This window comes from Pleurodeles waltl, chromosome 5, assembly GCF_031143425.1.
Source record: "Pleurodeles waltl isolate 20211129_DDA chromosome 5, aPleWal1.hap1.20221129, whole genome shotgun sequence".
Lineage (NCBI taxonomy): Eukaryota > Metazoa > Chordata > Amphibia > Caudata > Salamandridae > Pleurodeles > Pleurodeles waltl.
Genome location: NC_090444.1, coordinates 437,444,719 through 437,458,535, shown reverse-complemented (window position 1 = coordinate 437,458,535; position 13,817 = coordinate 437,444,719). Strand labels below are relative to the sequence as shown.

At 44.5% G+C, this 13,817-nt stretch overlaps 1 protein-coding gene across 7 annotated transcripts in view; it reads left to right on the top strand.

Annotated features, from left to right (window-relative positions):
• WDPCP (WD repeat containing planar cell polarity effector) overlaps positions 1-13,817 on the top strand; it is a 2,103,513-nt gene that overhangs the window by 1,555,933 nt on the left and 533,763 nt on the right. For all 7 annotated transcript variants that reach the window (XM_069234220.1, XM_069234221.1, XM_069234222.1 and 4 more), the window contains one exon: positions 8,857-8,959. In XM_069234220.1, coding sequence (XP_069090321.1) covers positions 8,857-8,959 — 103 coding nt within the window. The remainder of the gene's footprint in view (positions 1-8,856; positions 8,960-13,817) is intronic.

The following is a 13,817-nucleotide window of genomic DNA, read 5'->3' as shown; positions in this document are numbered from 1 at the left end:
GTCATGTAGATGTTGAACATGGTGGGGCTGACAACGCTCTTTGGAGGATGCCACAGATGATGCTGTTGAGTTTGAAGGTGAAGGACGGCAGGCAGACTCTCTGGGTGGGTCCTATGAGGAATGATGCGATCCATTTGAGGACATCTCCCTGGACGCCGATGTGGTGGAGTCTTCTGATGAGGGTGTAGTGGGACACAGTGCTGAACGCCACCGAGAGGTCGAAGAGGATCAGGGCTGCTGTTTCACCTCAGTCAAGAAGGGTTCTGATATGATCGGTTGCAGCGAACAGGGCAGTCTAGGTGCTGTGGTTGGTGCAGAAGCCAGCTTGGGAGGCATCGATGAGGTTATTTTCTTGTAGTTGTTCGGTGAGCTGGTGGTTAATGGCATTCTGAAGGACTTTGGCAGGGAACGGGACCAGAGAGATGGGTTGGTAATTTTTTAGTTCGCTGGGGTCGGCGGAGGATTTCTTCTGAAGCAGTCTGACCTGTGTGTGTTTCCATACGTCAGGGAAGGAGGCTGTGGTGATAAATACGTTGAGGATGGTGCTGAGTGCACTGCTGATTTCTTTGTGTCCGAGGTTGAAGGCATGATGGGGCAGGGGTCTGTCAGGACATCTCTCTTAGCTTCTTTGGGGCATTGGTGGTATTTTCTGAGGGCTGATTTGAAAGCAGCGAGGTCTGTGGGATTCCTGTTGGACAGCCATCATTTTCTAGTTTTTTACTTTTGTGTTTGATGGGCCGAAGTTCTGGTGGATACCAGCTGACGTGTTTGGTGGATCTGCTGGGGTTCACCCTCTTCATTGGGGCTCCTTTGTCAGCGCAGTTAGAGATCCTGGTGGAGAAGTTCTGGACGGCCTGCTCCAGGCTGCTTGAGGTGTCGGGCCAAGTGATGCTGAGGGTGGCCGTCCACTGGGTCTCCAACATTGTTCCATCTGTGGTGTTGGGAGCTCAGGACTTGGTGGTGGCACCCGGGAAATCCGTGATGGTGAAGTGCACAATGCCGTGATCGGTCCAGGTGAGCTCAGTGACCTGGATGAACTTGACTCAGTCGCTGGCTGTGAAGATGGGGTCCAATGTGTCTCCTGCGTAGTGTGTGGGGCAAGTGACCAGCTGGGTGAGGTGGATGTGGCTCATGCTTGTCGAGGTGGAAGTTGAGGTCGCCCAGGAATATATAGTGCTTAGATGGCTAGAGGGGTGATGAATTTGGAGATGGTGTTGCAGAAGCCGGGATGGGGACCAGGGTGTCAGTAGGCAAGGGTTCCTCTAATGGTTGTCTTGGTCTTGGTGTTGGTTTGTAGTTTGACGTTGAAGTGTTCTATGAAATGTGTGGTGTTGTTTTCAGTGGTAGTGCATTGGAGGGTTTCTTTGTGGATGATGGTGATGTCTCCTCCGTGTTTTTTGGTGCGGTCTTGGTGTATCATCTTATAGCTGTTAAGTGTTGCGGTGGCAATGTTGCGGGTTGAAAAGGGGTTGAACCAGGTCTCGGTAATGAAGATCACGTCGGGTGGGTGGTAGTAGTGGTGATGATATCCCAGATTTCTGTGGTGTGTTTGCAAAGGGAACCAAGTGCTGAGCAGAATGCACTGGAGCTGTTCTTGGGTGGCTGAGTTCCTGTGTAAGCGTGAGGTCCAGCGTTGCATTTGAAATGACGGCAATGACAGGAGAAGGGTCCTTCTGTTAATCGTGGAGAGGAGATGCAGCATTTTTCGCTGTGATGTGCAGGTGCCAGGGCGGGTGTTCAGCGGTGGTGTATCGGTGGGTGGTTGGAGGGCCAGGTTTCCTGGCGCTGGGCACGGTCCAGATGCAGATAAGTGCGGATGGGCTTGCCTTTAGCGTGCTGGCGGTGCGCCAGTGCTGTGGCCAAGCTGCAGCCCCCATTAGGTAGGTCCTGTGGAAGGGAGCGGCACTGGGTGGCGGGACTGACCAAAACGACAAGAAGCAGGTACTGCAGTGAACAAGAAATATGGGGGAAATATGCAGATGGCTAATCTGGTACAGAAAAAGGAAATGGCCAAGCTGACATAATACAAAAACAAGTGCAACAGCAGAGTAAAGTGACCAACTAAACTAGACAAGAAATTAGGGCTATACTGCCACAAAAAAACGCAGTAACAAGTGGGACAACCAGTAAGACAGTGATCTGAGGAGGGACACAAATCAGCAACAGCAGGGGGAGACCTGTTAGAGGACCAAGGGGGAAATGGCACAAGGACCTGCTCCTTTATGGTATACTTGTTAAGAATTCCTCTTGAACATTTATTGTTCTAATGTTGCTAGTAATTATCGTAAAATGCTTTGACCCTCTTTGGTCAAGTATGCACTATAAAAACGTGTAAATATATAAAAGGAGTAACATGTTTGTGAATGGTCAATTCCAGAAATCGGTAGATTACGAAGACTGTCATCCACAATTTAAATGCTGTATCAAAAACATTGACCAAAGTTTTAGACAAAGTGATGTTTCCAAGCATCAGAAGTAGTGCACTTTGCTGCAAAAACACAAACTTGTATTTTTGATGGGATTGTGTATTGGGGCATATGGGAGAGGTGCCAGAAGCAAATAAAAAGAGATTTACAAAGCATCTTGCAGAGCATGAGAACATCAGGGGCCCCCGGTCCAAATGGCATCCACACACAAATCTTCAAAGAGGGCAAAGAGCTTTGGTCCCCGGTTCTTTCGGCACTCTATTGTTCTTGCTCTTGCCTAGAATCAGAGGAAATACCCACAGGCTGGAGAGGCTCCATACTGCATCCGATTTATTAAAAGGGGGATCGGCACGACCAAGCCAACTACCATATAATTGCCCTAGTAGATATTGAAGCAAAAGTTTTTGCCTTAGTTCTCCTGGATGAATTTCAAAACTGATTAGAGGACACTGGGGTAGTACCCCTCTGCCAAACTGGCTTCAGGGCAAAATCTACGGCCGTAGATAATGTAGTGGCTCTCTCTTTTCTGGTACACGAGGCAACCACTAAAATGACCCCTCCACTATTTGCTTGCTTGTAAACTATTCTGCAGCATTTGATGCGGTGGATCGGAACCTGCTATGGAGAAAGCTCCAATATTGGGGAGTTCCAAGCAAGTTATTAAGGGCAATAATTCTACTTTACACATCAACCTGGTAAGAGTAAAGCTGTCGAGTTCTGCTATTAGCAAGCAGATCCCTACCACTGAGTTAAAACAAGGGTGTGTGCTGGCGCCCCTTCTATTCAGCCTTTACACAGCAGACATGTCACAGGCATTAAAATAAGCAAACCTGATCCCACCACAAATTGGGAACCTCAGACTTACTCTCCTGCAATATGCAGATGACATCGTCTTGTTGGACCATTAAAAAGTTTGCCTACAAAAAGCGCTTACTGCTCTGCATAGCTTATAGTATTGCAAACAAAATGACGGCGAATCCCTCCAAAACTAAAGTAATAATTTTTGGTGGGCCATTAGGCACTCCCACTGGAAAAAGGGGCCACTCCTCATCAGCAGCACAGATACCTACAGCTACCTGGGCATCTGGTTATCGGCAAAGGGAAAGCCCAAAGTTCACCTTCACCATCTAAAGGCAAAAGTCGACTTCATTATAACTATAATAATATGCCAGCTAAACAACTTCATGGAAAGCCAGAATGCCAAACTAATTCTCCAAGTTCTTAATGGTTATTTTCTTCCAGTATTAAATTACGGGCACGAGGCCTATCCAGGCCAGCTCACCATGCTGACAGAAAAGCTCCAAGTGAAAATCTCCATAAAAGAGTGTTCAAGCTTCCACAATATTTAAGGGGCAACCTGATAGGGTTAGAATTTTGCCTGGAAGGTCATAATTGGGCACATATGGGAGGTTTTCTTGAAGTGCTACCACAAAATAATCATGGCACCATTTAATACTCTGAAATCAGCTGTTGGCCACACTTTTGAAATAAAGACAAATCCCTCGTTACAATACTTAAAAAGAAAAATATAGAGAGGGGACCCTCCTGTAAACAGAATACCGGGGGGAATAGGGTACTGTAAAACAGTAAGTATATAGAACAATCCCCACCGGGCAAGCTAATCCAATCACACCTCACTCACACCAACGATAAATCTCTGTTAATCAGCTAAAAATTCCAACAAATCAAAATTAAATATTTAATAGAATTCCAAGCAAATTCTCAAATCGTACAATGACAAAACAAACATATAAATATTAAAACATCAAAATTGTAAAATTGACATTGAGTGCAATCACATAAAGGGGAAACAGACAAAAGACATATACAATCGTCTATAAAATAGCACTGTCCCAATATTGATAGGAGTCGACCTATCGATAGTTATCAATATTCTTTATTCGATAGAGTCCTCCTTCTTTGGATCCAGTAAAAGTAAAGCGTTGACGAGTTTCGGATGGCTTCCAAACTTTTCTCACCACCTTCTTCAGGACTGAATTTTATGCTCCCCAAAGTATTTCATTCAAACCTCAAAAAGGGCCAGTACACAACATCCACATTAATCTATATAGAGATACTTTCCTTAACATCTTTATGGGTTGTGTTTCATGGAGTCCAGATGTATACAAATAATTTATGGCAGAACCAAATATTATGAACTGGTTCAGACCTTAATTCTTCGAGTCAGCTTTCTTCTTAATATTCATATTTTAGCGCTTAACTCTTTATTGTAGAAAAAATACTTAACTACAGCACTAGCTAGCCTACAAAGCTATCAAGCAGAATTGATAAAACTGGCACGGTCACAAATATTCATCAAGGCGGTCTTGAAAAGGCAGATAAGAGCACTTACCTGTGCATGTGACCTGGAAAAATTGAGCAATACTCCAGTGCAATGAGCAGTGGCGGCATCCTATAAAAATGATACACAGTATCTGGCACCTCAGCCCTATCTAGCTTGCAAAATAAGGAAGGCCTGTGTGACACAGATCACTTTTGCTAGACTGCTCGGCCTAAAAATAAAGGAACTGAATCCAAAATGGCGCTCCCTCACCAACTCATAAACTGTTTCAGGCTCTGCGGCTATAAAACAGAGACATTCATCCATCTACTATGCGGCTGCCCAGTACTGTTGAACGCACGACGTACTTTACTAAGACCTCTCTTCCTTCGCCATGGCATAAGAACTCCCTACCCTAACCCCAGCTTGTCTGGGGGCAGAAAACAGTAGTGTGAAGCCCTTTGTGAGAGCGCCAAGGCAGAGTCTTCGTGATATCGAGTGTGGTAGGTGACAACTCCATCCCCTTGCCCCTTGTCAAGTCAAGTCAGAGGTGGCCCATCCTTTCAACACTTATTCCCTCTTGTCTCACTGTCTGGGAGTAATACACAAAGACTAACTGCCAGCTACACCTAGTCATGTAACACAAGCTGCAGGCATCAAATTGTTAGGACAAGAAAAATGCCAACTTTCTAAGAGCAACATTTTCACAATTTTGACTTTAAATCCCACTTCACCATTAAAGGGGGTTTTGAATTACAAGTCGTTAGAGACCAGACGACTTTCCTTCCTGCTTCCAATTGAATGCTATCACTTATTAAAATGTAACAAGGTAACCAATGTTATCCTGTGGGAGAGGCAGGCTCTGCAGTAGTGAAAAACAAATTTGAGTTTTTCACTACCATTGTGCATGTAAAAGTTAAAAGTACATGTCCAGCTTTGTAAATGCACTGCACCCTGCCTTATCGGTGTTTAGGGCCTAACTTTGGGAAGGTTTAGGCCTGTCAAAAGATGTATTTTGCCAGGAGGAAATAGCAGTTTATACTGAACACACATGCTGCAATGGCAGGCCTTGGACATGTTGAAAAGACTAGTTAAGTAGGTGGCACAATCAGTGCAGTAGGTCCACTGGTAGCATTTAATTTACAGGCCCTATTTATATGTAGGACCACTTTATGAGGGACTTACAAGTAAACTTAATGTGCCAAATGGATGTAAGCCAATGTTACCATGTTTAAAGGACTTTAGCACTGGTTAACGGTGGTAAAGAGCACAGGGTCCTAAAAACCAACAACAATGGTTTCAGAAAACAGGAGGGTGAGCACAGAAAGTTTGTGGACGACCCTTCAGAGAGGGCCAAGTCCAACAGCATTCAGTTACACAATGCTGACACTTTTATTCTGTGTGGGGTGGCTTGATGGCTGTAAAATACTTTATAATTGATCCTCCACTGCACCAAGATCAAATTAGTGAATATATCTTGATATTTTTTTTAAGACTGTTTGAGTTCAGCTCATAAATGGTTAATAGTTCAATGTCAAATATTTAATGCACTTCTCCAGTGTTCAGCTCCCCAAATTTCTTCTGTTTCTCCTTCACCTTCCCCAAAATTGGACTGATGTATTTCATAAGAATCCCTTAGATGATGACTTAGTACGTTTCAGTGTCCTTGCGGGAACCTGAAATTAGGTATATTGCAGATCCATTTAACTGTGCTATTTTTCTTTAAAAGAGAGGACAACTGGCATTGCTAGCAGAGGTCGCATTGCGTTTTGAGAGGGAGCAGTACATGTTTGGGTGTATTACCCCTTTACTACTCTTTGGCCTATAGAAACTGTAAAACGTTTGCCATTGGGGATGCAGTAAGATCCAGTGACATACGTCCAGATGTTGCCAAATATAGCTTTTATTTCTCCTCGGAAGATACTGCTGGTCTGTTTATTGTAGCTTTTCTCATTGTGGTGTGTGCAGACCTTTTAGCAACATAACCTTGATAATACTTAAGTATCAGACCTGGAAATAAATCCCAGCAAGCTAGCATGTGTTGTTTATTCGCATGCTTACATCCTCAAATGTGCTGCAGAAATGCTTATTACATCTCTTTCACTCTCGCTAGTAGGAGTGCAAGGTGAGAATATACCTTTCTTTACAGTGAGCGTGGGGCTATGTGAGTGCAGGGTGATGAGTGTGTCAGGTTATGGATGAGAAGAGTGCCTGAGTGCAGGCTAAGCCTTATGCCTGTGTGAGTGTGGGGTGAGAGGAATGCCCATTTGAGTTCATGGTGAGCAGTGCGCCTGTGTGAGTGCTTGGAGAGTCGTTTGTATGTGTGGGTGTAGTACAGTCGCGGCTCGCTTCCCTAATGAGGAGGGGGTGCGGGAGTACACAGGAGCGGGTCTTAAAAGTAATTAAAAAAATATATAAAAACCTTACCTGCTCCTCGCGCGCCACTCCTCTCCTCTGTCTCCTACCTCAGGCACAGGCTCCCAGCCTGCCCTGTGGCCAATCCTGATGCTGCTCAGAGCAGCGTCAGGATTGGCTGGGAGCGCCTGGCTGGGCGCTCCCAGGCAGACTGGGAGCCTGTGCAGGCTCTCTCCAGCCCAGCAACCATTGCTGGGCTGGAGAGAGCCTACAGCGCATGTGTGTTTGGCCGGCCCGAGGTGGCCGGCTAAACACACATGCGCTCTAAGGGGAGTGCACAGTGCACTGCCCTCGGTGCTCATCACCCCCTGGCCCCGCCCCTTCCACCACGAAGGGATAATAAACATATTTTATTATCCCTTCTTGGTGAAAGGTTTGCAGCTTCTGCTGCTGCGGGGGGCGACGCTCCTCCGCCCATATGGAGGAGCCGCCCCTGGTTAGTATGCAGCACTTTAAAGCTTGACCTATTAGCACTGCCAATTCTTGTTTACTTTTGAGTCATCCTTGTGTGTTGGGGGCTTACATGTCTTCAAGTTAAAATAGTAGTTTTACATGCACCAATAGGAATGTTTCCCGTGAAATAGTGATCTAATTAAAACAATATACTATGATTAAGATTTTTTTAATTTAAAATGTTATTACAAGGAGATGGCTGCCACATTTAGGTGGTGACATGTTGCTTTTCTTATTACCATTGTGCACATGCTTGCAATACATTTTAAAAATAAATTTCAACTGGCCAAGGGCAGACGTATTGGCTTTGAAAATGTTGGTTTGTTGCTACTTGTACATCTGTACCAAATGCCAAATGCTCTGTATGGCACATATATTTGAAAAGTGATCTTTTCTATCTGTATATTTTTAGATTTTTGATCATGTGGTATGTATTGATCAAACTTTGAAGGGCTCTTGCTTGTATCCCTAATGGCTTCTGCTACCTTCTGAACAATTCCTCATAGTGGAAGCTCTGTGATATGTATGTGATGTTAGGGTGACCACCTCTGTACAGACAATTACGAACACTACTTTCAGTCCTGGACTTTTGGCTGATAGACTAATGCATTCTTGATGATATATACTAATGCATTCTTGGTGCTCTAGTCTTGTTTTACTTCCATTGAACTATCTAGACTAACACACCTGAACTGACCAATGGTTTGAACATGAAAGGTTCAGGACAGGAGATAATATACTTATTGGCCCTAGAGTAAGATGGTCACTAGAGTAACATGGTCGTCCAAATGTGACTTGCTTCAAAGTCTAGCCTGGTTCATTGGTATACCAATCAGTAATATTCTTCTTTAGCAGCAGAAACAGGATGTTGTCCAACTTCCTCCTCAGCAAGAGCGGTTTTCAATCACACCTATTATCATACAAAATGTGTCCTCTGTCTTCCCTCTTCCTCTGTGTAAATTTGTAGTGTCCAAGCGCTACAAAGATTTTTCAGAAGCTGGGTCATCGAAAAAAAATATATATTCCAGGTAAAGATATATGAATTTCTCTTCTGAAAAAAAGCGATTGATCGCAGCCACTAAGATGAGGTGTTCAGAAGATGAAACGCCTGCATTAGGAAAGAATGAAACTGGGCAAATTAAAATGTAAAGGCACTTTTCTCATTGCGGACTGCGGCCTGTGATCTGGGCAATAAAAGACTCTCTTTCCTTTCAAATTATCCTTTGTTATTTGTTAAAGATTCATTTTAGATTAATCTTTTATTTTGCCTTATTTCCAAAGGACATCCATTACCTTGCGCTAGATAAGGGTGAATTGGCACTGGCTGAAGTGGCAAAGAAAAAGGCAAACGAAACAGACGCTGAATCAATATCTGCCGGAGCTGGTAAGAATTAATGCAGTTAAAAAAGGACCTTTCCATTTTGATCAATACTTGTTTTGTATCGGCGCCGTGTCATGGAGATAGAGGGTTATTGGTTAATTTGAATCACTCTCGTACATAAAAGGAGGCAGAGAGAAGGGGACCTAACACCACGCAGTCCCCTTCAGACTCTGCCTGGGATGGCAGCCAATGGTGTTGCATCTGTTTCCAAGCTGAAAAAAATAAAAATACTTTAAGCATTTAAAATATTTTTTATTTTTAAAAGCTATTTTATTGATTTTGCATAAAAAGCTAAACATCATTATTCAGGTGGTGGAATAAGCGGCGCAAAGATCGATGTACAAGCAGCAGCACACCATAGCAGTAGGTATTACAAGTAAATCAGCATGGGGACAACAGATGTTTGTTAGCAAACACGTCTCATATATCCCATTTTTCACTGCATTTCACTGCGGGCTCATCGTCTTCCTCATTGTCTATCAGTACAGCCGTCATCACTCACCAATCACGCCGGTCCACCGTAGGTTTGTCCGTTCTAACCCTAGACTCAGGAATGTCTTTTGCGAGGGACCATTCTCGCATTTCTTTCCATAGTTCAGGGGGTAGGACAGAGGGTTCAGGTGCTTCCTCTTGGCTGACGACGAAGTTGAGGGCACACATTTAAATCTGATGACCCTCTCCTTGGTCTGGGGTGTAGTCCCAGCATACAGTGTATTAGGCTGGGACTAACTATGGCACCATCAGTTTTCCTCGGGCTATGTTACATATCTCCAAAATTGCATTATAGCTGGACACGACTGTATTATGTGTATAAGATCGGTTCCTTGATGTTGACATCTCAGGCAGTAGTATGACATGAATTGGTATAAAATATCGATGGTGGTATGTAATGGATCAAACTATGTCACACGAAATCTAGCATTGCTTGTCAGTGTTGTATTTTAGGCTAATATTTTGCTAACTATTTGTGTTTTTAATGTGGGCTTTAACAATGTGCATGTCTGCAAAAATATGTAAAACAAGTTTGAAAGTGATCGAGGGCTGACATAAAACCTGGTCAAAGTCTTGTTTGCCAAAAAGGGTCTTCATGATGTCCATGGTTTATGTTAGACTTGGCATCCTTGGCGTGGTCTCCCCCAACTTTTTGGCTCTGTTTCCCAGGTTGTTGATGTGTGCTGGACTGTTTTTGCTGTTTTTGTTACTCTGGGCACTTTACCACTGCTATCCTGTGCTAAAGTGCAAGTGCTCCAATGTAAAATGTATGTGTAATTGGCTTTCCGTGATTGACATATTCGATTTACTGGTAAGTCCATATTATAGTGCACTAGAGGTGCCCAGGGCCTGTAAATCAAATGCTACTACTGGGCCTGCAGCACTGGTTGTGCCACCCACATTAGTAGCCCTGTAAACATGGCTCAGACCTGTCACTGCAGTGTCTGTGTGTGCAGTTTTCAACTGCCAATTCGACTTGGCAAGGGTACCCACTTGCCAGGCCTAAACCTTCCCCTTTTCTTACATGTAAGACACCCCTATGTTGGGCCCTAGGTAGCCCCATGGGCAGGGTACAGTGTATGTTTAAGGTAGGACATATACTAATGTGTTTTATATGTCCTGACAGTGAAATAATGCCAAATCTGGTTGTCACTGTGCCTTGCCTATCCCTCTCATAGGTCAACATGGGGGCTGCCTTTAAATATTATTAAAGCACAGGTTCGCTTTAGAAGTAGATGGACAAATGGAGTTTGGGGTCTCTGAACTCACAATTTAAAAGTACATCTTTTAGTGAAGTTGGTTTTGAGATTGTGTGTTTGAAAATACCACTTTTAGAAAGTAGGCATTTTCTTGCTTAAACCATTCTGTGACTCTGCCTCTTTGTGGATTCCCTGTCTGAGTTAGTTTGAAAGTGGGATGCTTGCACCTCTCTCCAGACAGTGACACAAAGGGATCTGGGGTGTAGCCTGCATATCTTGATGAGCTATGAGGAAGGTGGGGAGGAGTGGTCACTTACACCTGAAAGGGCTGTGCCTGCTCTCACACAGTGCAGTTTCCAACCCCCTGGTGTGTGTGTCTGGGGCCTGGCTTGGTCAAGGCAAATCTCACAAAGTAGGCCCACTTCAGAGGCAGAAAGGGGGTATAAGAAGAGCATCCAAACCCTTGAAAATTAGATCACTTCTGGAATCAAGAGGAACCTCTGTCAAGGAGAAGAGCTGAGGAGAAGTGCCGCCCTGCCTGTGGCTGTGCTTTGTGGAGCTATCCTGCAGTTGCTGCTTCTGCCTGTGAAAGGGGACAAAGACTGGACTTTGTTGTGCATTCCTGCTTGTGAAGAATCTCCAAGGGCTTGTCCTGAGCTTGCCTCCTGTTGAAGTCTCAGGGCCATCAAAGCCTTCCCCTGCCAGCACCTGGACTCTCTGCTGAGACTCCTGCCCTGCGTAAGTGGTGCTCTATCCAGTTCCAGGGCCCTTGAAAGGTGAAGCTGGCAGACCAAGACTTAAAATCCACGCACAGACCGCCGTGCAGGGAAATCTTTGATGCACCTTCCGTGACGTGGCTGAGAAATGACGCACCGTTGGCTTTGCGACAGAAATCAACGCTCCACCTGCATCGCAGCTGGAAGATCGATGCAACGTGACTGGAGAAACGACGCGCAACACCCTCTACCGGAGGCTGATAACGATGCACACCACACGCAGCACGGTTTTGTGATACCATGCAACCTGATTTTCAACGCAACATCGCTGGATGCAGAAAAACAACACAAAGCCTGGCCGGGCCTGAGGTGCCTTTTCGGATTGACGTATAGCTCTCTTGTGAGACAGGAAAAACGTCGCACACCGACCCGACCGGAGGAGGAACGACGCACGGTCTCGCTTGAGAGTGGGAAATCGACACATCTCCGGCCTTTTGCGACGCACACTAGTCTGTGCAATGTGATTTTTACGCTACCCAGGTACTTTTGTACGCTAACAAGTTCTCACGGTATTCTAAAGGATTTACGACTCTTATTCTTTCAAAATTCATAACTTGACTTGTGTATGTTTGATTTTTGTCGTTTTGGTCTTGTTTTGTTTAGAGAATTATTACCTCTTTTTCTAAACCTGTGTTGTCATTTTGTAGTGTTTTCACAGAGTTAATATGTGTGTTGGTACAAATATTCTACACATTGCTTCTGAAGTTAAGCCTGCCTGCTCATGCGAATCTACCAAGGGGTTGAGCGGGGGTTAACTGAGGGCGATTCTCATTTACCCTGACTGAAAGAGGGTCCTTGCTTGGACAGTGGGTAACCTGACTGCCAACCAAAGACCCCATTTCTAACAGTTTACAAATAAATGTATTTGGTTTTCCCTTATTTAATCAGTCACATCTTTTTACCAAAATGTACTGCTTCTTTTTCTCCCACCCACCTAGCATCATTCAAATGCAGTCAAAGCTGACTCTAGCAGTGAGGGTGCCTGTGGCTGATCCCTTGTAGAGGCAGGGCACCACGTTTTCTTCAGCTACAGCTTCTCTGTTTTACCTATAGTACGCACAGTTAGCAAGTACTCACCCACTGCGAAGGAGGTGGGCTTTTGATTGCTGCAGTGAGTAAACGTCCTTAATGTGTTTAGACATATCTTGAATTTTATTGTACTGTAACATTTATATAGCTGCTCACCCCCCAGATGCGTCTACGAAGCACTTGAATTTGCATCGGGATCCAGATGCCCTTTTGCAATGCATTGTTGATGGGGTGTTGGAATTCGTTTGGCCTGCACACGAGGTACTGGGTAAGGAACACAAGGTTCAAAGTTGTTCTTTAACCATGGTGCCACAAGCGTTACTGTGCAAAAAGTGTGAGGGTGTTGAACAGACTGTAAGAATCGATGCAGATGCTCACACATACCGATTGAGATTTGGTTAGTTTCCTACGTTTGAGACAGTCATAACGTATATAACATGAGCATAGTTGGAGTCTGCCACGGAGAACGTTACATAGATTACATCCCAGAAGTGACAGTGGCCTCGCCCAGACACACTTTAGCAGGCAGGGTACATACACCACGAGGAATCCCATCAGAAGCAGAGACATAACCGCTGAAACCAGTGTTAAGCAAGCATAAAGGTAGTCATGTTGAGAGATATAGGACAAAACAAAGATCACTATGTAGCACTAACATACTCAGAGAAGGGGATGTGGTTCTGCGTGTGTTTATAGAAAAAATGGTGTAACATATCCATACAGCAACATGCGTAAGGCAGGGATACTGCCAGTGCTAGATGAGTAACAGTATGCCAAATGGGTGAAATACTAGTTGCAGCAGTTAAGAAAGTTGGTGATATGAGCAGGTCCGATTTCGTTTTTTAAGGACATGGGCTGTTCCCACGTTTATACCTCTTGAGTGAGGTAAGTAGCAAAGCAATCAAGAGTAACACCTTGAGCAGGGGTTAAGTAAACTTTAAAGGCTCATATATCTTCTACTCTTGAGCAGCGGTTAGTTCCTAAAGCCCCTCTCATATGATCAAAAGTGGCCAAGCGCCATTTTGGTGTGCCCTGGTCTGAGCATAGACAATTGCACATCCAAGGGTGAGTCCTGAAGCCATTAGTTGGTTATGAACCTGGCAGAACTAAAGGGAAACGGCCCACTATCTATTACCCTCCTGTTCTCACCCTCATTGAACTCTGCTTGTTTCTCAAGATCCCAGAGATCCTTGTTCTTTGCAGTTTAACTGCTGCAGCATCTTCCTGCACTTCTAACATTTCTCCTGGGCATTTTCCACTTTGATTGTTAGTATGGACTAACATTTCAGGGTAAGAAGAAACTAAGGGCCTGATTTAGGTCTTGGCGGAGGGGAATACCCTGTCACAAATGTGACGCATTTCCTG